General features: G+C 48.0%; 1 protein-coding gene across 1 annotated transcript; it reads left to right on the top strand.

The window, feature by feature from the left end:
• The first annotated feature begins 259 nt into the window (after window positions 1-259).
• On the top strand, window positions 260-20,687 carry LOC137458970 (AF4/FMR2 family member 1-like). The gene is made up of 15 exons (XM_068170263.1): window positions 260-323; window positions 12,325-12,346; window positions 12,590-12,644; window positions 13,494-13,591; window positions 13,913-14,042; window positions 14,988-15,085; window positions 15,412-15,541; window positions 16,134-16,216; window positions 16,329-16,392; window positions 17,362-17,498; window positions 18,693-18,764; window positions 19,046-19,139; window positions 19,242-19,285; window positions 19,818-19,963; window positions 20,440-20,687. Exons 1-15 carry the CDS (start codon window positions 260-262, stop codon window positions 20,559-20,561), a joined length of 1,359 nt encoding a protein of 452 aa, XP_068026364.1. The 3' UTR covers window positions 20,562-20,687.
• The last annotated feature ends 326 nt before the right edge of the window (window positions 20,688-21,013 follow it).

The following is a 21,013-nucleotide window of genomic DNA, read 5'->3' as shown; positions in this document are numbered from 1 at the left end:
CTTTTCCAACCTGCTGAATTCTATTAATAGCTGCAATGAATGACAGAGTACTTCAAACCTGGTTTTAATTAGAAATAAAATCCTTCTATTTGTATCTTTTGACAGGTAGTTGGCATGGGGGAGTTGGCTGTGAAGTACATATGGGTCAGCAGTTCCCAGAAACAAAAACAGTTTAGGGTTACCCTTCAAGAAGGGAAAAAAAAGAGAAGACCTAGAAAACTCTAGGCCAGCCAGCCTCACCTCTGTGCCTGGCAAGATCATGGAGCAGATCCTCCTGAAGTCTTTGATTAGGCATGTGAAAGAGAAAGCAGCGGTGATTAGTGGTAAGCAACATGGCTTCACGAAGGACAAATCATGCCTGATGAACTTGGTGGCTTTCTGTGATGGAGTACAGCATCAGTGGATAAGAGAAGAACAGTTGATGTCATCTACCTGGACTGGTGTAAAGCATTTGACACTGTCCTGCATGACATCTTGGTCACCAGATTGGAAAAGCATGGGCTTGTAGGGCTGGACCTCTCCCTGGATAGGGAATGGCTGGATGGTCTCCCTCAGAGAGCTGCTGTCAATGGCTCAAATTCCAAATGGAGACCAGTGACAACTGGCCTCCCTCAGGGGCTTGTATTGGGACCAGGGATGTTTAACATCTCTGTCAGTGATCTGGACAGTGGGACAGAGTGCACCCTCAGAAGTCTGAGGATGACACCAACCTGCCTGGTCTCATTGACGTGCTGGAGGGAAAGGACACTTGGACAAGTTTGAGGGGTGGGCACAAGCCAACCTGAGGAAGTTCCACAAGGCCACGTGCAAAGTCCTACGCCTGGGTGAGGGCAATCGCAAGAAGAAATAGAGGCTGGGCATAGACTAGCTTGAGCAAGGTCTTGAGGAGAAGAACTTGACTGTGTCAGTGGATGAAAAACTCATCTTGAGCAGGCAATGTGCACTTCAACCCAGAAGGAAAATATGTGCTGGGCTTCATCAAAAGAAGCGTTACCAGCAGGGAGGAGATTCTCCTCTACTCTGCTGTGGTTGGGCCCCCGCTGGAGTACTGCATCCAGTTCTGGTGCCCCCAGCATAAGAAGGAGATCTAACTATTGGAGCAGGTCAAGAGAAGGGCCACAATAGAGATCAGAAGCCTGGAGGCACTTCCCCTGTGGGGAAAGGTTGCAAGAGTTAGGGCTGTTCAGCCTGAAGATAAGAAAGTGACATTATAATGCCCTTCTAGTACCTGAAGGAGGCCTAAGAGAAAGCCAGGGAGGGGCTTTCCACAAGGGCTTGTAGCGGCAGGGCAAGAGGGAATGGGCTGAAGCTTGAGGAGAGCAGATTTAGACTGGATATTAGGAAAAAAATTCTTCACAGTGAGAGTGGTGAGAAAGTGCAACAGGGTGCTCAGGTTGGTGGTGGATGCCCCCTCCCTGGAGGTGTTGAAGGCCAGATGGGTGAGGCCCTAAGCAAGCTGGTCTAGTGCAAGGTGTTCCTGGCCATGGCAGAGGGGTTGGAACTAGATGATCCTTGAGGTCCCTTCCAACCTATACCATTCTATGATTGATTCTGTGATAGGAGGTGAATAGAAAGCTACTATCTACATTGGCCCTAGAAACAGAAGCAAATTCTTCTGGTGCCCTTGGGATGCATTTTGATTGTTGTCTGATGTTTCAAGGTGCAAGTTTGCCATTTGGTGAGCTCAGTAGTTAACAGAACAAAGAGGTGATTAAAAGCCCCAAGCACATCAGCATTTCTCTCCTTGTGCCATGAAGAGAGGATGACAGCCTTTGGAGGACTGGTGTGTTAGGTTCGGATTTCTGAGCAAGCAGGTCCTAAGACTTTGTCACAGGCTTTGTGAAGTTGATCAATACTTCTGGAGAGCACAGGCCACCTATGGTGGTGTAGTACTGGTGCACAGAATTTTCCCAAGAGATTGCTGCTCACGGTGCTACGCGAATGGCTATTCCCTGACAGCATGGGAGCATCTGACGTGTTTAAACCCCATCACCTGCCTCATATTCCCTGGTTGATAGTAGGCTGAACAGGAGCCAGCAGTGTGCCCGGGTGGCCAAGAGGGCCAATGGCATCCTGGCCTGGATCAGGAATAGCATGGACAGCAGGAGCAGGGAGGTCATTCTGCCCCTGTACTCAGCACTGGTTAGGCCACACCTTGAGTCCTGTGTCTAGTTCTGGGCCCCATCAGTTTAGGAATGATGTTGAGATGCTGGAAGGTGTCCAGAGAAGGGGAACAAAGCTGGGGAGGGGTTTAGAACACAAGCCCTATGAGGAGAGGCTGAAGGAGCTGGGGTTGCTTAGCCTGGAGAAAAGGGGACTCACGGGTGACCTTATTGGTGTCTACACCTACCTGAAGGGAGGTTGTAGCCAGGAAGGGGTTGGTCTCTTCTCCCAGGCAACCAGCACCAGAACAAGAGGACACAGTCTCAAGCTGCACCAGTGGAGGTTCAGATTAGATCATCATTGGAGGTGTTTTGGAGGAGACTTGACAAGGTGCTTGATTGCATGGGTTAGTTGATTAGGTGGTGTTGGAGGATAGGTTGGACACGATGATCTTGAAGGTCTCTCCTCTCCTCTCCTCTCCTCTCCTCTCCTCTCCTCTCCTCTCCTCTCCTCTCCTCTCCTCTCCTCTCCTCTCCTCTCCTCTCCTCTCCTCTCCTCTCCTCTCCTCTCCTCTCCTCTCCTCTCCTCTCCTCTCCTCTCCTCTCCTCTCCTCGAGTCTCCTCGAGTCTCCTCTCCTCTCCTCTCCTCGAGTCTCCTCGAGTCTCCTCTCCTCGAGTCTCCTCTCCTCGAGTCTCCTCTCCTCTCCTCGAGTCTCCTCTCCTCGAGTCTCCTCTCCTCTCCTCTCCTCTCCTCTCCTCTCCTCTCCTCTCCTCTCCTCTCCTCTCCTCTCCTCTCCTCTCCTCTCCTCTCCTCTCCTCTCCTCTCCTCTCCTCTCCTCTCCTCTCCTCTCCTCTCCTCGAGTCTCCTCTCCTCGAGTCTCCTCTCCTCGAGTCTCCTCTCCTCGAGTCTCCTCTCCTCGAGTCTCCTCTCCTCTCCTCGAGTCTCCTCTCCTCGAGTCTCCTCTCCTCGAGTCTCCTCTCCTCTCCTCGAGTCTCCTCTCCTCGAGTCTCCTCTCCTCGAGTCTCCTCGAGTCTCCTCTCCTCGAGTCTCCTCTCCTCTCCTCGAGTCTCCTCTCCTCTCCTCGAGTCTCCTCTCCTCTCCTCGAGTCTCCTCTCCCCTCAGTAGCTCCTCTGGCAGCCTGAAGAGCCTCTGATGAAGCATACTTGAAATGATGAATTGTAAGCAGGCTTCTTTGAGTGTCACATAGGTCTTTGTTTGCTCAGACTGTGCTCCAGACTGACTTGGCTCAGGCTTATTTTTCCAGGCACATCACTACATCTGCTGAGTGGTGAGGCTCTTTAGGAGCTCTCTTACACCAAAGCAGTGTTGAAATCAGGCAGAGATTCAGATCCCTTTCTGTTTGTATAGAAATGTCTCTACCTGAGTCAAAGTGAAAATGTCACCTTATGGTTACGGAGTTGTTCTTTTGCTGGTTTGTTTCCGTGGTTTGGCTTCACGTACTCTAATTTCATAAGAGTTTGACTGACAGGTAGTTCTTTATTAGCCTGTTCTCTGTGGTTTAGTTTTCTTTTCCAAGCCTTCTAACGTAATTCCGGACATTTCATCTGTACATTTTGCTAGTCGAGACTTAAAAATGGAGTAAAACTTCAAAGGATGCGACTTCAGACACCTCATTTCAATTAATTAAAAAGGAAACAGACACAAAGAACCACAAACACACACAGAAAACCAAAAGACCAACCACAAAACCCCCAACCACAACCCAAACAACCAAATAAGCAAAGCCATACACAGCTTGAGACTGTGTCCCCTTGTTCTGGTCCCAGGCAACCAGCACCAGAACAAGGGGACACAGTCTCAAGCTGCGCCAGGGGAGGTTTAGACTCGAGGTGAGGAGAAAGTTCTTCACCGAGCGAGTCGTTCATGATTGGAATGGGCTGCCTAGTAGTGTACCGATCTATAAGTATTTCCTAGGACTAATTTGTCATCGTTTAGGCAGGTACTTAATGTATAAATTATATCTATGATTTAAGTATAAGATTCAGCTTCTTTATGACCGGTGTCTGGGATTCTTTTGGCTTAATAGATATGGAAATGTAACTTCTACAACTCTACCCATAGAGATACAGGAGTTTAAGATTTCAGTAGGTGAAAGAGTAATTTTCAGCGATAGCTGGGATCCAAAGGTGATTTATTTGGTGTGTGTAATCCTGCTATCGGTGCTTGTTAGTAGCTGTGATAAGGGAGAAGAAGGTATCTAAGACTTGTTTCATTTTCAAGTGCAGACCAAAGAGAAGAAAGCATAGCTCTAATTTGACCCCAGAGATTTCTAGTGATGAGGAGAATGGAGAATCTCAATCAGTTAAAAATAGAACTAAACAGGCTATCGGGAAGGCTGCTTTGAACGGCACTGTTGGTGATTCTGGCAATCAGCCAGCTGCAGCGGATGCTCCTAACATGGCAGCTCCCATGTCCTCGTCAAAGCCATTTCCTTCTTCATCGGCAGGACCAGTGGTGTCCTCTGCAGCAGCTGGTCCATCTCAAAACCTGTCAGCTTCTGTTAAAGTGACTGTGAATTCAAACACAACTCCAATTAAGCAAGTAGCAGTTTTAGATATGAGAAGTGGAAGGCACAAAGCTGATCCAGGGGAGAACAGCAAGATACTGCTGCTGCTGAACAACTTCTGCTAAAAAAAGAGCCTGCTAAGGAGGAAAAGAAGGTTTGTCTTAAAGATATAGCTGAGTTATTGAGACCATCACTGGATGGAGATGCAGGGCAAATCGCAGGTCCTGGTAGGACAGCAGCTAGTGGAGGTGCTTCTGAGCTTAAAGAGATCCTTAGGAGAGTGTCAGCAGGATTATGGGGACAACATGTTGAGGAAGATGAGACAGATGAGGAAGAGGACGATATTCAGAACACCTCAGCCCCGTGCCAAGAACTTAGACATGTGCGGAAGGATTACATCAGAGCAGAGAATAAGCCAGTTCTAGCTTGGCTTGGTAGATGTTTTGATACAGGTGCACCAGCTCTAATGGTTGGAGACAAGTCAGCAGCTCAACTAGGCACTCTCTTGAAGGATAATGGAATAGATAGACATCTAGGCAGGACTTTGGGTAAGGTTTCTCTGTGGATACACCTTTTATTGGCAACTCTCATGAGATACCCATCCCAAGATGATCTTCCATGGAATCCTAAACCCTGGACTACCATGGATGAGGGAATTAAGCATCAGAGAATTTGCTGTCAGAGAGGTACTCTAGGGTAACCATGAAACTCTGAATCCTGATGAAATTCCTGTAGGAACTGGTCTTGCTAAAAAGCTCATCAAACTTTGTAGTGGTTTGAGCCTTAACTGGGAGTTAAGAGCTCAGATGGGGGCAAGGCTGAGAATCTCTTCCCCCACTCCCCACTCCTCCCTCCCAACAGAGAGGGTAAAAAAAGGAAGGAGTAAATCCACCAAACAATAATTTGGAGTAGGCTTGGAAGTAGAGAGGTAAACAGTTTTTTCTTTAAACAAAGTAAAACAAAACAATATATATATATATATATATATACGTACATATATGTCAGTAACGGGTAAGATTCACAAGGGCAAGGAACAGGGATGGATGGGAGGGGGACAAAGAGGAAGAATACAAAACCAGTTTCTCTCTGAAGAGGCACGGAGGCAGCAGGGAGAAGGATCAGGCCCGACCATGTGGCAGAGGAGCAGGAAAGCAGCCACAGTAGCTCTCATCCAGGAGAGGCAGGAGCCAAAAGGAGAGCTAACAGCTATGATGTCCTGCTTTTTATACCCTAGCTGGGCAGGGAGGGGGGAGTGGAACAGACTCAGCTTCCCAGGGGGGAAACATCCTGCAGGGAGGGTAAAGTACCTGCAAGCCCTCCACCCTGCTTTGTTTTTTTTGTTCCCAGAATGGGAGTTAACCCACCACAAACTTGCTCCTCCTAATTATGCAAATATTCTGGCAAGCAGAATTGTGGCAAGAAATTATGGTGGAGCTCCTGCTATGGTGGGCCATTTCACTGATCAAATGAGACAATTGGAGGACAGTCTCCCACGTGTTTCTCTGGTTTCAGCCATTGAAACTCTGTCTGGAAAAATTGAGAACTGCATGAAAGAGCTGAAAGATTCCATATCCCAATTGACACAAAGAAGTAATTCTAATTCTTCCTCCAGGTGGATACAAGTTTCACCTGTGAGGAATAGACGTCCTCCAAGGAGGTCATTCCAAAACAGATCAAACCAAAACAGACCACAGAGTCAATCACGTAGGACTATTTGGAGAACTCTGTGTGATCAGTTTGGTGAGAACAGGAACAGATGGGATGGTCAACCAACTTCTAATCTTTTCAGGAGACTGAGGGAACTGCAAAGTGGCAGAACCTGAGGTAGCAATACCAGAAGGGTAGCTGTTACTTCTACAGTTTCCCAGGACAACTCTAATAGCTCCAACAGTGGCTCCAGTTCTAACACTGGACAGTGTGCTCATTGCACATGTGGGCATATTCCCCATAATTAGGGGCACCCTGCCTCCCGCCAGGGGGAGGAGAGGGATAATGGAGATAACCGAATCTATTGGAATGTGTACATCCAGTGGCCTGGCACTTCACAATTTCAGAAGTACAAGGCCTTGGTTGACACAGGAGCTCAGCGCACCATAATGCCACCAAATTGTCAGGGATCAGAGCCTATAACTACTCTGGGAATCAATGGTGGATCTCAAGAGTTAACTAAGGTAGAGGTTGATACAAGTTTAACTGGTAAACAGTGGAAGAAGCATACAGTTGTGACCGGACCTGAAGCACCTTGTATTTTGGGAATTGATTTTCTGAGAGAAGGGCATTTCAAAGACCCTAGAGGTTACAAATGGGCTTTTGGAGTAGCATCTGTAGAAGCTGATGGACAAATAGTGAGGCTGTCTGCTAGACCTGAGCTTTCTGGTGAGTCTGCAGTTGTGGCACAACATAAAATAAAGGACATTAAATTGCCGGTTGCTTCTCAGACTGTGCATCACAGGCAATACAGAACCAACCGTGACTCTTTGTTGCCCATTCAGAATCTGATTCGTCAGTTGGAGAGTCAGTCGTCAGCAAAACTCATTCACCTTTCAGTGTCCAGTGTAGTCTGTGTGAAAGCAGAATGGAGACTGGTGTCTGACAGCCAACTTCTGAGCCCTGAATGAAGTAACTCCACTTATGAGTGCAGCAGTACCAGACATGATGGAACTCCAGCATGAGCTGGAGTCCAAAGAGGCAAAATGGTATGCTACCATAGACATTGTTAATGCATTTTTCTCTATTCCCATAGCAGAGGAATGCAGGCCTCAGTTTGCTTTCACCTGGAGAGGAATCCAGTACACTTTCAACAGACTGCCAATGGGCTGGATCCACAGCTCCAGCATCTGTCATGCAGTGATCCACGATGCTCTGGAGAAAGGCGGTGCTCCAGAACACATCCAGTTCACCGATGATATCATCGTCTGGGGTAAAACTGCTGAGGAAGTCTTCGAGAAAGGTAACAAAATCACTGACATTCTTCTGAATGCAGGTTTTGCCATCAAGCGAGACAAGGTGAAAGGACCTACCACAGAGATTCAGTTTCTGGGAGTGCGGTGGCAGGATGGACGCCGACACATTCCAGTGGATGTGGTAAATAGAGTCTCTACCATGGCAAATCCTATGAACAAGCAAGAAACTCTACGTTTCTTGGGGATAGTGGGATTTTGGAGACTGCACATTCCTGGATACAGTCAGATTGTGAAACCTCTGTATGATGTGACTTGAAAGACAAACAGTTTCAAGTGGGGACCTGAACAACAAGCAGCCTTTTACCAGATAAAGGAAGAGGTAGTTCAAGCAATGGGTCTGGGACCTCTCTGAGATGGTCCAGACATTAAGAACGTTTTGTACACGGCTGCAAGTGACAATGGTCCAACCTGGTGCTTGTGGCAAAGAGCTCCACGTGAGGCACGTGGACGACCTCTTGGTTTCTGGAGTCGAGGTTACAGAGGTTCAGAGGCTAATTATACTCCAACAGAGAAAGAGATTCTAGCTGCCTATGAAGGAGTAAAAGCAGCTTCTGAAGTAATTGGAACTGAATCACAACTTCTCTTAGCTCCCAGATTACCAGTTTTGAATTGGATGTTCAAAGGCAAAGGTTCCATGCCACATCATGCCACAGATTCTACATGTTCCAAGTGGATGGCTCTGATAACACAGAGAGCTCCAATGGGAAATCTTGAAAGACCTGGTCTAGTCGAGGTGATCACAAGTTTGCCTGAAAGTACCAACTGTGCTAAACCTCAAGAGGAGAAAGTAGCTTGTGCTGACAAAGCTCCTCCTTACAGTGACCTTTCTGATGATGAAAAGAAATATGCTTTGTTCACAGACGGTTCCTGTTGTCTTGTTGGAAACAAGCGAAGGTGGAAGTCTGCAGTGTGGAGTCCAACACGCTGAGTTGCAGAAGCAAAGGATGGAGAAGGAGAATCCAGTCAATTTGCAGAGGAAAAAGCTGTCCAGCTAGCTCTTGATGTAGCTGAACGTGAGCGATGGCCAAAGCTTTATCTCTACACCGACTCATGGATGGTAGCCAATGCTCTGTGGGGTTGGCTAAAGGACTGGAAAAAGAATGGTTGGCAGAGAAAAGGAAAACCCATTTGGCCAGCTGACCAGTGGCAGAACATTGCTGATCGAATTGAGAGAATTCCAGTAAAGGTGAGACACATAGATGCTCACATTCCTAAAAGCAAAGCTACTGAGGAACAGCAACACAACCACCAGGCAGATCTAGCTGCAAGAGTTTCTCAAGTAGACATGGACTCTGATCTTGATCTCGACTGGAAACACCGAGGTGAGATATTCTTAGCTCGGTGAGCTCATGATTCATCAGGACATCAAGGCAGAGATGCAACATAGCAGTGGGCTCGTGACAGATCCATAGACATTTCCATGGATGCTATCACACAAGTCATCCATGACTGTGACATTTGTGCTGCTATTAAGCAGGCAAAGCGACTTAAGCCTTTATGGTATGGTGACAGATGGTCCAAGTACAAGTATGGTGAAGCTTGGCAGATTGACTACATCACTCTACCACGTTCTCGTTCTGGTAAGCAGTATGTGCTTACTATGGTAGAGGCAAACACTGGATGGTTGGAAACTTATCCAGTTCCACATGCAACTGCACGCAACACCATTCTCGGTCTGGAGAGACAAATCCTGTGGAGACACGGAACGCCAGAGAGGATTGAGGATGTTCTCTCTCTAACCCTTTTTGGGAAAAAAGGGAGGAAGGGGAAGAAAGGGGTATTTTTGGGGGGACCCTCCTCGCTGGAGGAGGACAGGATTTCTATGTTATGTTCTTTGCTGTATGTTTTTATATACACTGTAAATACTGTGTATTGTGTATATAGTCATCTTCATGTCAATCTGCTTGTAAATATAGCTTTTATCCACTTTTTTGCTTCTCTGATTGAGTTAGCCTTGGTTTCTTTGTGTGTGTGGGAGAACTGAACTTTCTCTCACCACCACAAACAGAAATCCTGCCATAAGAAATGTGTGTCGTTCCAGATTCATGGGTACACTACAGGATTTGTGTGAGATGACCTCTAGTAGAAGAGCTACAGGGGATATGTGTTGAGAAAGAAACAGAAATTCGTACAGCAGCAGTGCCTGTGGATTACTGTGAGCTCCAGATGAGTCTTCAAATTGGTTCATACTGGAGTAGGAGCTTTTCTTGCACCCCTGAGACTGTAAAATTTCTCCAGGAAGCTGCATGGCTGTCCACAGGTGTAACCTTGTCCTCTCCCACCATAGCATGTGCCAGCAGAAGTGCAAATGTCCCAAATCCTGAGACCACCACCTGAAAACACAAGCAAGAAGAAGGTCTCCATCTGGACACTGAGCCATTGACTGCAACTCCTTGAGAGAGGCCACCTAGCCAACTCCTTACCCACCAAGTGGTCCATCAAATCCAGATCCTTCCCATTTAGGGAGCAGGATGCTGTGCTGGGCAGTGTCAAACAGTGAGCCTAGAAATGGGAATCTTTAAGCTCTCTTGAACTACCCTTTTCATCCTGTTCCAGCACCATGTAGGGGCTCCCTCACCGGCTGGGAGTGTGGGATAGTCTCAGTGAGCAGTCTACTATTCCCAGAATCCAGTCTTTCTTTTGTTCCTCCTTCTTCCCCACCAGCTTGCTCCTTCTGGAGAATATCTGGCAATTTGCATTGCACAAATAAGAATCCTGCTTTCAGCTGCTCCAGACTCTGCCTTTTGTCTTCAGCCATGCCACAACTATCATCTTCATGCAAACTCTCTCTTTGAAATGGGGAGATGCCAGACTCCTTCTCGGTGACGCATCTTTAAGCCAGCTGGCAGAGAGGGAGCAGCCTGTGCATTCTATGTGGCTGTTTGGCAAGAGAGAACAATTTCAGAGCTGCTTTTTGCTCTTTTAAAACAGTTTTGGAGACCAATGGTGTGTATATAAGAAACAAATGCTCACATCCTGCAAATGAAACTTTAGCAGCTATTAACTCCTGAGCTAGTCAAAGCATTAAAATTACTAATAGAATCACAGAATGGTAGGGGTTGGAGGGGACGTCTGAAGATCAAGTCCAATCCCCCTGCCAAAGCAGGATCATTTAGGGCAGGTCACACAGGAACATATCTCTAAGGGTGCTGAAAGTCTGTGGAGAAGGAGGCTCCAAAACCTCTCTGATCAGCCTGGTGCAGGGCTCTGGCAAGCTCGCAGGAAAGAACTTTCTTCCAGAAGTTGAAGTGGAACTTGCTGTGTTCCAGGTCCCTCATGCTATCACAGGGTACCATCGAAAGGAGACTGGCCCCTTCTTGACAGTCACCCTGCAGATAGTTGGAAACATTATCAAGATCCCCTCTCAGCCTTCTCCTCTCTGGACTAAAGAGCCCCAGGTGTCTCAGCCTTTCCTCCTAAGACAGACATTCCACTCCCTTAATCATCCTCAGAGCCCTCCATTGGACTCCCTCTTGTATACCTCTGTCCCTCGTCAACTGGGCAGCTTAAGAACTGGACACTCTACTCCAGATGTGGTCTCACTAGGGCAGAGCAGAGAAGGAAGAGAACCTCCCTTTACCTACTGGCACCAGTCTTCTAGTGCACCCCAGGAGCCCATTGGCTTTCTTGACCCCAGGGCATATTGCTGCCTCATGGATAACTTCTTGACCCCCAGATCCTTCTCCATGGAGCTGCTTTCTGGCAGGTCAACCCCTAAGACATGCTGTTATTCCTCCACAGGTGCAGGGCTCTAAACTTACTCTTCTTGAACCTCATGAGGTTCCTCTTTTCCCAGCTCTCCACTCTGTCCAGGACTCATTGAAGAGTCCCTGCCTAGCACCTTGTCAGCCAGTCCTCCAAGCTGCATATCACCAGCAAACTTGTGCAGATTACAAACTGTCCCCTCACCCAGGTAATTGATGGTGATCTTGAAGAAGACTGGACCCAGTACTGACCCCTGGAGTTGGAAGGGACCCTGAAGATCATCTAGTTGTAAAGATGGTGCCATAGGCAGGGGGACCCCTCGTGCTCGGCCAACACTCTCAAGGCCTCATCCAAGCTGTCTTCCAACACTTCCAGGATGGGCAAAAGTGCTTCTGGTAGATCTGCTGAAACTTATGACCCCATAATCTCACACCAGTGCATTGCCAGCAATTTGGCTAGGCCTTTGCTGGAGCCAGTGCTTCCAAGTGCACATCTTCATGTGTCCTCAAGAGGCCAGTACTCCTAGAGAGGAGGCTCGTGTGTCAGTCATGGACTACTGCACTCAGTTCTTGCTTGTGGCTTGGGTGGGAGTTAGTGGCTTGGAGTGGTCTGGAGCACTGAGGTTCCTTGAGCAGACAATATGAGCACACTGGAACCCACTGCTCACCCACAACTGAAAGGCAGGGACTGCCATGTAGCTGTGTGAAGGGGTAATTCAGGTGTGGTAATAATGGAAGAGCTTGAATTGTGGAGTAGATTCCTCCCTTTTTGTCACTGAAGCTGAGCCCCCCTTTTAGCCCTGTTGTGGCTGTGGGAGTGGGAAGGATCAGGATGCATTAGGGGGGATTCTTTGCTCTGAATCAGGTCAGGGTCTGTTATGTTTGCATATTAACCAGGCCTCTTGGGCCCTCTACCTTCTAGGGTCTTCACTCATGATTCAAGCCAATTTTTTTCCCTTAAACAGGAGCTATTTCCAAATTAGTTGAAAACTGCTTTGGCGGAATCTCTCTTTGTCTGCCCTTGCAGTCTTGGGTGGTTATAAGTTGTGGTACTGAGCTCCATTGAAAATTGTATTGAGATCAACTGGGAAGCTCCCAGGCAGCCCTGGGCTGTCTTTGGCATTCTCTGGATTAGTGAGGTAATGAGAGGGATAGGAGCCAGTGCGTCAGGAATGGTCAAAAAGGATGTGGCAGGCTGGTTTCTTGTGGACCATACACCAAGTCTTTGTCAAGGTCTGCTGCCTGAAAATGAGCCTGCCTTGGCTGATGCCTGTCTTCTGGTTGTCTTCCAGTATGACTGGTAAGGAGGTGCACCTAAGTGACAACGAAGAGAGCAGCGAAGACCAAGTGAGTTGCAGACAGTTTTTACACTGTTCCGACAGATCTGCCTTGAAACACCTTGTTCTGTTGTGCTGGCATCCTTCAGCTAACCATTTGCTCCCTTCCTCCTCTTTGTTTTTGTAGCCAAAGGAGGATGTTGAAAAGCCACCAACACTGCTTGCTGCCCCAACCACAGGTTTATTCCCAAACTTCTGTTTAGACCAAATCAGGAGGAAGGTCAAAGTGTTTCCTATATGTGGGGAGGGGCAGTAAGGGCTGCTAGTGTCTCTGGAGTTGCTTTATTTTCTTTTAGTTGGATGGGGAAGCATAGAAAGTTCCAGTTAGAAAAGAATGAGGTTCAGGTGAGCTGCTGATTTGCACAGTTTGGGCTGCGAGATCTATGGAGTGCGATTGAAGTTGTCGTTTATTACCACTCTGCCTTCCTGGTGCCTGTTCCTCTGGCAGACAGGGGCTGTGATTTGAGGTGACTGTGTAAATGTCACCTGTATGAAATTGTGGTTAGAAAACCAAAACCTCATCTCCTCTGGGGGACCTGGGTGATCTAACTCTGTTATGAGTGCAATTTTTTCCTTCCCCTAACTTCAGGTGGTTTTAGCAACAAGAAGTTTAGCAGTTCCATCCCCACCAGTACAAAAGGATTCATCTCTCAAAGCATAAGGAGATAAAATGTCATGGTAGGATGCTGGTCAGTGAGCTGGACATCTGCACACACTGATCCCCAAATTTCCACCTTGTTGGTTCCACTCTGTTGTCTTTAACCAGAAGCTATCAAATACAGCTGTGCAGATCAACACTTCATGTGAGCTTTCAAAACCAGAGGAGTTTTTTCTTTTACCTTTTTATTCTTCATGCTAGAGGGAAAAGGAGGGGGAGGCTGCTAGGAAGAAACTCAAGTCAGAAAAAGAAGCCATATCGGTGGTGTGTGCAGCTACCAACCTCTCCAGTGAACGGAAGTGAGTACAGAGCAGTGGGATGGCAGAAAGGCTATTGAACTGAGTAACTGGCAGTCCATCAGTTTTCACCTGTTGATCGTTGCTGTTTCCTTAATTGAGCAGAACCTGATGAAAGGAAAAGCTCAGGAGATCATGCTGATGCTGTCTGTTCCCTCAGCTGCTGCAGCATTTAGCATTTCCTACAAGAAGGAGGAGAGAATGGTTTGGGTTGGAAGGCACCCTGGAGAGCCAGTTAGAAAAGAATGAGGCTGGGATGCTGGATTTTGCCTGTGAATCAGAGGTGTACTTCTCCAACTCTTCTTTCCTCCTCTCACTCTACAGTGGCTCTCCGTTGCCTGCAGAAGGCAATCAGCAGGAGATAGGAGAGGCCAAGAAACAGCCCAGTGCACAGAGGCAGCTCTTCAAGGGAACACCAAAAGAATCTTCTGTCAAGCCTATTGAAATGAGGAAGGTGAGAGGTGGAGCTGGGTTTGTAGCAGGACCAAGGTGTTGTTTCAAATGCCCCTTTGGAGAGCTCATTGTTGCTTCCCCGGTTGGAGGGGACTCAGGATGCTCTTCCTTTAAAGGCCTCATCAAACATTGAATGGGAATATGTGTCCAAAGCGTCCACTGATGCTTAATGTTGGTCACAGGGCACCTGCCCAGCAGATGGAAAGCCCTGTCAGCTGTCTAAAAAATGCCTTGGTGTTTTTCAGCATTTTATACTGTCTTGTCTTGAAACCATGGTGTCCCATAGAACAAAAGTCCTGGAATGTTTTGGCCACCAGCAGGTGTGCTGTCAGTAGCACGCACTGAGAAGTGCTGTTTCTTGCACAGTTTCTTTTACAGTTTCCTTTCCAGTGTCTTGGCTTGTAGCAAATGATTGGGAAGCTTTCTGATCAGGTGAGCTGGTGATTTGCACACTTTGTGCTGCCAGATCTGTGGAGTGCAATTGAAGTTGTCGTTTATTACCACTCTGCCTTCCTGGTGCCTGTTCCTCTGGCAGACAAGGGCTGTGATTTGAGGTGACTGTGTAAAATGTCACCTGTATCAAATTGTGGTTGAGAAAACCAAAACCTCTTGTCCTCTGGGGAACCTGGGTGATGTAACTCTGCTGTGAGTGCAATTTTTTCCTTCCCCTAACTTCAGGTGGTTTTAGCAAGAAGCAGTTTAGCAGTTCCATCCCCACCAGTACAAAAGAATTCATCTCTCCAAGCAAAAGGAGATAAAATGTCATGGTAGGATGGTGGTCAGTGAGCCGGACATCTGCACCCACTGTGCTCTGAGTTTCCACTTTGTTGGTTCCACTCTCTTGTCTTTAAGCAGAAGCCATCAAATACAGCTGTGCACATCAGCATTCATGTGAGCTTTCAAACCTGAGCAGTTATTTCCTTTTCCTTTTTACTCTACATTCTAGTGGGAAAAGGAGGAGGAGGCTGCTGGGAAGAAAGTGAGGTCAGAAAAAGAAGCCATATCGGTGGTGTGTGCAGCTACCAACATCTCCAGTGAACGGAAGTGAGTACAGAGCAGTGGGATGGCAGAAAGGCTATTGAACTGAGTAACTGGCAGTCCATCAATTTTCATCTGGTGATCATTGCTGTTTCCTTAATTGAGCAGAACCTGATGAAAGGAAAAGCTCAGGAGGTCATGCTGATGCTGTCTGTTCCCTCAGCTGCTGCAGCATTTAGCATTTCCCACAAGAAGGAGGAGAGAATGGTTTGGGTTGGAAGGCACGCTGGAGAGCCAGATAGAAAAGAATGAGGCTGGGATGCTGGATTTTGCCTGTGAATCAGAGGTGTACTTCTGCAAGTCTTCCCTTCTTTTCCCCTCTCACTCTACAGTGGCTCTCCGTTGCCTGCAGAAGGCAATCAGCAGGAGATAGGAGAGGCCAAGAAACAGCCCAGTGCACAGAGGCAGCTCTTCAAGGGAACACCAAAAGACTCTTCTGTCAAGCCTTTTGAAATGAGGAAGGTGAGAGGTGGAGCTGGGTTTGTAGCAGGACCAAGGTGTTGTTTCAAATGCCCCTTTGGAGAGCTCATTGTTGCTTCCCCGGTTGGAGGGGACTCAGGATGCTCTTCCTTTAAAGGCCTCATCAAACATTGAATGGGAATATGTGTCCAAAGTGTCCACTGATGCTTAATGTCGGTCACAGGGCACCTGCCCAGCAGATGGAAAGTCCTGTCAGCTGTCTAAGAAATGCTTTGGTGTTTTTCAGCGGTTTATGCTGTCTTGTCTTGAAACCATGGTTTTCCATAGAACAGAAAGTCCTGGAATGTTTTGGCCACCAGCAGGTGTGCTGTCAGTAGCACGCACTGAGAAGTGCTGTTTCTTGCACAGTCTCTTTTACAGTTTCCTTTCCATTGTCGCAAATGATTGTGAAGCTTTCTGTTCCAAATCCATCAGTCTGTCCTCACAGGAGTAGTGCTCCAGCCCTCTAATCATCCTTTTGGGCCCAATTAAATATCTTGTCTTGAAATTTTGGATATGTTGGAAAGCCAGAATTTGCAATGGTTTCAAGGCTGATCCCTCTAATCAGCTTTATTTCTGCTCTGTGATTTTTCAGGGATCCCCAGGATATGTCACAAAGCCCTACCCGGAGCCTCAATGTAGCTCCAGGCTGTCAAGACCTCACCTCAAGGCTGCAAAGTAAGTTTTTGTTTCTCACTCCTCATCTGCAGTTTATCAACATGCCAGGCAAGGCTGGCCCTGCAGCCCTTCTTCATCCCTTTTCTATTTTACTTCTCGGTCTCCAATTCAGGAAGCAGCAAGTAAAATACTACCAAGGAGAGATCAAGAGGCTGAAGGACAAAGGTGATGCCATAGTAAGTCTTGGTCCTGTGCTGGAAATGTTAACCAGCTCTTGCATTAGGACCCACTCCATGCGTGCATGTGAAGAAGAGCACCTGGGTGAGGTCACTGCCATACATGGAGTACGTTCAGCTCCCGTGTCAGAAGCCTGGCTTCATTTGCCAACTGTTCAGACATTTCCCTTTTTGACAAACACATCTAGAGAACATGGCAAGGCAAGGGCACTCAGAATGGATGCTGTCCGTGGTTAGCAGGCCTGTTGTCTTTGCAGAGCTGTCTCAAAGTCCTTGTCAGAGAGACGGGGCAGTCAGTTTTAAGACAGTTCCCTCTGAAATGTCAGGGCCCTGAGGCTAATGATGTTGCCGATGAACAAGACTTGGAAGTGGCCTTTGCAGGTGGAAATGACTTTCTCCACCCCATGCAGCTGAACAGCATGTATGAATGAACATACATTTTTGATTTGCCAAGTCAGATAATGGAGATTTGCTGCTTGCCACTTATCTGTGAATTGAAGTGAGGGAATACTGCAGTGGGAAAGCTCCATCTGCCATTCACAAGGCAGGTTTCCAGGACCAGAGAGAAACATCCTAAAGGAAAAGACTGAGCAAGAGGAAGAGATATTCTCCTCCCTTGCACCAGCTGCTAGGAGGAGAGGAAATGGCCCACCTGCTCAGGTTGCCCCAGGAGAAGTTTAGGCTGGGTATTAGAAGAAACTTCTCAACTGAAAGGATTCTCCAGCAGTGGCAGAAGTTCTCCCGGGAGGTGGTGGAATCCCCGCTAGCAGAGCTGTTTAAAAGACACAGAGATTTGGGACATGGTTGGGCACTTGGCTTGCTGGAGTTAGATAATGGTTGGACTTCTGGGCCTGACTTTCCTCAACGTTCTTCAACTCCTGCCTAGCAAGGGAGGCAAAAGATCTTCAAGCACAAGTAAGAGAAGCAGTTGTTATGGGAGTCAAAATATGCTCATTTTATTCCCAACAGCCCCACTTCATTGGCAAGGGCATTCAGTACCTGGATGCTGCCCTTTGCTTTGCTGAATACGGGATGGGCTTGGAATGGGATGCACCACCACCCAGATCAGCTTCCCACATCTTCAGAGATACTATAGAGCTCATCAGGTAAGTAGTTTTCAAAGCCTGGTGGTTAGGCAGCATGCTGAGAGGGGAAGGGTCAGTCACATTGCTAGTTTTGCAACTGGGTGGTTCCAGATTCCCACCATGGAGTAGAGTTCAGGTTGCTATACAAGCATGAGACAGACAGACTCTCAAGAGGAACCAGAAGCAGTGAGAGAATCCCAGTATGGTGGGGCTCAGAAGGGGCCTCTGGAGATCACCAAAGCAGGATCATTCAGAACAGGTTGTGCAGCATCACCATGTCCAGGAGGGCTTTGGAGTCTCTGCAGAGAAGGAGACTCTGCAGCCTCTCTGGGTAGCCTGCTCCAGGGCTCTGGCACCCTCACAGCAAAGAAGATTTTCCTTGGGTTTAGGTGGAACTTCCTGTGTTCTAGTTTGTGCCCCTTGCTCCTTGTCCTGTCACTGGGCACCACTGAAAAGAGTCTCTCATGGGGTTATTGTCAGCCTAGTGCAGGACCTGGCACTTGGCCTTGTTCAGTCTCATACAACTGTCCTCAGTCCATTGATTCATGCTGTCCAGGTCCCTCTGCAGAGCTTCCTCCCCTCAAGCAGAACAACACTCATGCTCCGATGAGATGTGGCAGTGTCGTCTGCAAACTTCTTGAGGGTGCACTCAATCTCCTCATCCAGATCCTTGATAGAGATATCAAAGAGAGCTGGACCCAGTGCTGAGCCCTGGGGCACAGCACTTGTGCCTAGCCACCAACTGCATTGAATTCCATTGCCACCACTCTCGGGGCCCAGTCATCCAGCCAGTGTTGCATCCAGCAGAGTGCATGCCCGTCCAGGCCATGAGCAGCCAGTTTGTGCAGCAGAATGCCTTGGGACTGTGTCAAAAGCTTTACTGAAGTGCAGGCAGACACATGCATGGCCTTCCCCTCATCCCCTAAGAAGGTCACCTTGTGATGGAAGGAGACCAGGTTAGTCAAGCAGGACCTGCCTGTCCTAAACCCATGCTGACTGGGCCTGAGGAGAGTGAGTCACGCAGGGGCCCCATCTGTCCCCACTGCATGGAAAAGATGGCATTGAGAGACAAAGTCCTCTGCTCAAGATGACAGAGAGCACTCGGTGCCAGGACTCAGGGCAGGTCTCCTGGCTTGTGAGATATGGACATCTCATGGACAGTGAGACTTGAGAGCACTGGTGGCTGACAAGATTCTGTTTGTTTTCTTTCTTTAGATTAATCACAACGATGAAATCCTTTGTGGACTCCTCACCAACTCCACATGAAGAAATCCTTCTGCTGTTGTGGTGCGTACCTGGGGGCTCACTCAGCCTGGGGCACCTCTAAGAGGCTGGGCACCTCTTTATGTGAAAGAGCAGGCATGGCCCTTCCTCCTTTGGTTTCGGTTTTGCTTTTTCCTCCCTTGGGATTTATTTCCCAGAGCCTTTTTCTGCGATGAGGAGCAGCAGGAGGGGAAACCTGAGCTTTCTGGGCTGTGCAGCCCAGCTGATGTGCGCCTGCCTCTGTCCCACGAGGCTGAGTAGTGCTGAGCCTGAAGGCTGAGGCTTGGCTGTGTTTCTGTCCACAGCATGCGCTGCCAGTCTCTCCTGCACATGGCCATGCTGCAGCACAAAAGGGACACAGCAATGAAGTATTGCGGGATCCTGAGTCACCACTTCGAGGTAGGGCAGGGCTGTTCCTGAGCTGCCAGCTGGATGGCTGCAGGAGGAACTGATGGTGGCAGAAGTGCCCAGAGCTAACAAGAGTTCTGTTCCTTGCTGCAGAGTTCTTCCAGAGCAACACGAGCACCTTCTGCCAGTGCTGCAAGGTAAGGTTTCAAACTACAGACCTTGTAAAGTGCCCGTGTGGGTGTGAGTGAAAAGAGGAGCTGTGGGAGTTGCAGGCCGCATCCGGGAGTGCTTCCCCGCTCGCTCTTTTCTTGCCACTGACATCACAGTGTTATGGGACATGAGGATGCTTCTGCTCTCTCTTTCCTGTATTTCCTTGTTGGAAAAGATTGTTGGGCGTTTTTTGTCACTAGGTCCAGGATGTATCTATCAAGCAGAGCAGTTCTCCACCACAAACACAGGAGGAGCGGAGTGAAGATGACACGGTGCCTGTGCTGTGTCAGGGCCCCTGCTGTTGTCATCTGTATTCTGTTAAAGATCCCCTGACGCTTCCTGGGGTACCATCCCCATCTCCAAGGCCTCTGTCCCCTTACATGGTGCAGTCCATTTCATAGTCTCCCAGGAGCCTTGGTAGAAGCCCTCTCTTGCCAGTGACTACAATGAGGCTGCCTGCAGTGGTGTGGTGGATGGGTGGCCCATTCTGATCCCCAGTCTCACCTTTTCTTTTGTCAGCTCCAGTGCCACCAGGAATGAATCAGCAGTCTCAGTTCCCACTCATGTACCCCTCATCACCTCTTGCTATGTTGAGGTCACTTCCCTTATCTTCCCAGCCTGTGATACATGGGAAGAGGCTGAAGTCCTGGCCAGGAAGAACAAGGGTAAGTAAGCCTTGGTCCTCCAGCCTTTCTCTCCTGCATGCTGTGTGTGTCTCAATGGAAAGGCTGTCCTGGCATCCTCATGTCTGCGAGCTAAGGGATGAGGGTATCAAGTGCAGGAAACAAGTCACCTGGCTTCATGGTAACACAGGAAGAAGCCTGAGGGGGGTTGGTGTTTGTTTTTCCCTTTGGGGCACTTCCCTCTTTGGAGTTGGTGCCCCTTCTGGGAAGATCAGCCTTCTGCACTGCACCCTGTGGGTTTAGTTTGTTTGTCAGACATCCAGGTGCTTTTGTCTTGCAAAGAGTGAAGCTGGCTTCTCTCTCTTTAATGGAGGAGCTGAGCAGCACTTGAACTGGGCTCCTTGCTGGCCAAGTGACAGCATGCTGCTGTTGTCCTTCCTTGTCCTCCCCTTGTCTCTCAGATGTGCCTGTTGTGTGAAACCCACCAACTCTTTTCTCTCTGCCTGCCCCTTTTGCAGAGCTTTTTGCTGAACTCAGCGCAGCGGCAGGCAGTCTGGCTCTGAACAGCAGCGTGAGGGAGCTGGTCCACTACGCTAGACAGGCTTTACAGTGGCTGAGACGGGAGACAAATACACCCTGACTGGCCCGGGTGGTGGAAGAAACATCCTCCAAAGCCGGACCTGGGGAGGCACTGGACGTGCTTTTATAAGGAGCTGTTTTTAGAAGTTTTATAAGCAAACTATTTTTAGTGCTTTTGTAAGGAACTATTTCAGTACATTTCTAGGAAAGCACTTTAAGTGCTTTTATATGTATATATTCTAAGTATTTCTATAAGTAACTGTTCTTAGTACTTTTATAGGGAAATAAAAGTAGTAGTTTTAAAAGAAACTCGTTTTAGTACTCCTATAAGGAACAATTTTTAGTACATTTGTATGGAACAATTTTTGGTACATTTATAAGAACTATTCTTAGTAATTTTGTATGAAACTCTTCTTGGTACTTTCATAGGGAACTATTGTGATTAGTTTTGGCTAGGCCTTTGCTGGAGTCAGTGCTTCCAAGAGCACCTCCTCATGTGACATCAAGTGGGCA

The sequence above is a fragment of the Melanerpes formicivorus genome, unplaced genomic scaffold (assembly GCF_026170545.1).
Source record: "Melanerpes formicivorus ecotype bairdi unplaced genomic scaffold, bMelFor1.0.p_v2 SCAF_302, whole genome shotgun sequence".
In the NCBI taxonomy this organism is placed as follows: domain Eukaryota; kingdom Metazoa; phylum Chordata; class Aves; order Piciformes; family Picidae; genus Melanerpes; species Melanerpes formicivorus.
Note: the sequence above shows the minus strand (reverse complement) of the source record. Positions and strands in the feature narration are given on the sequence as shown.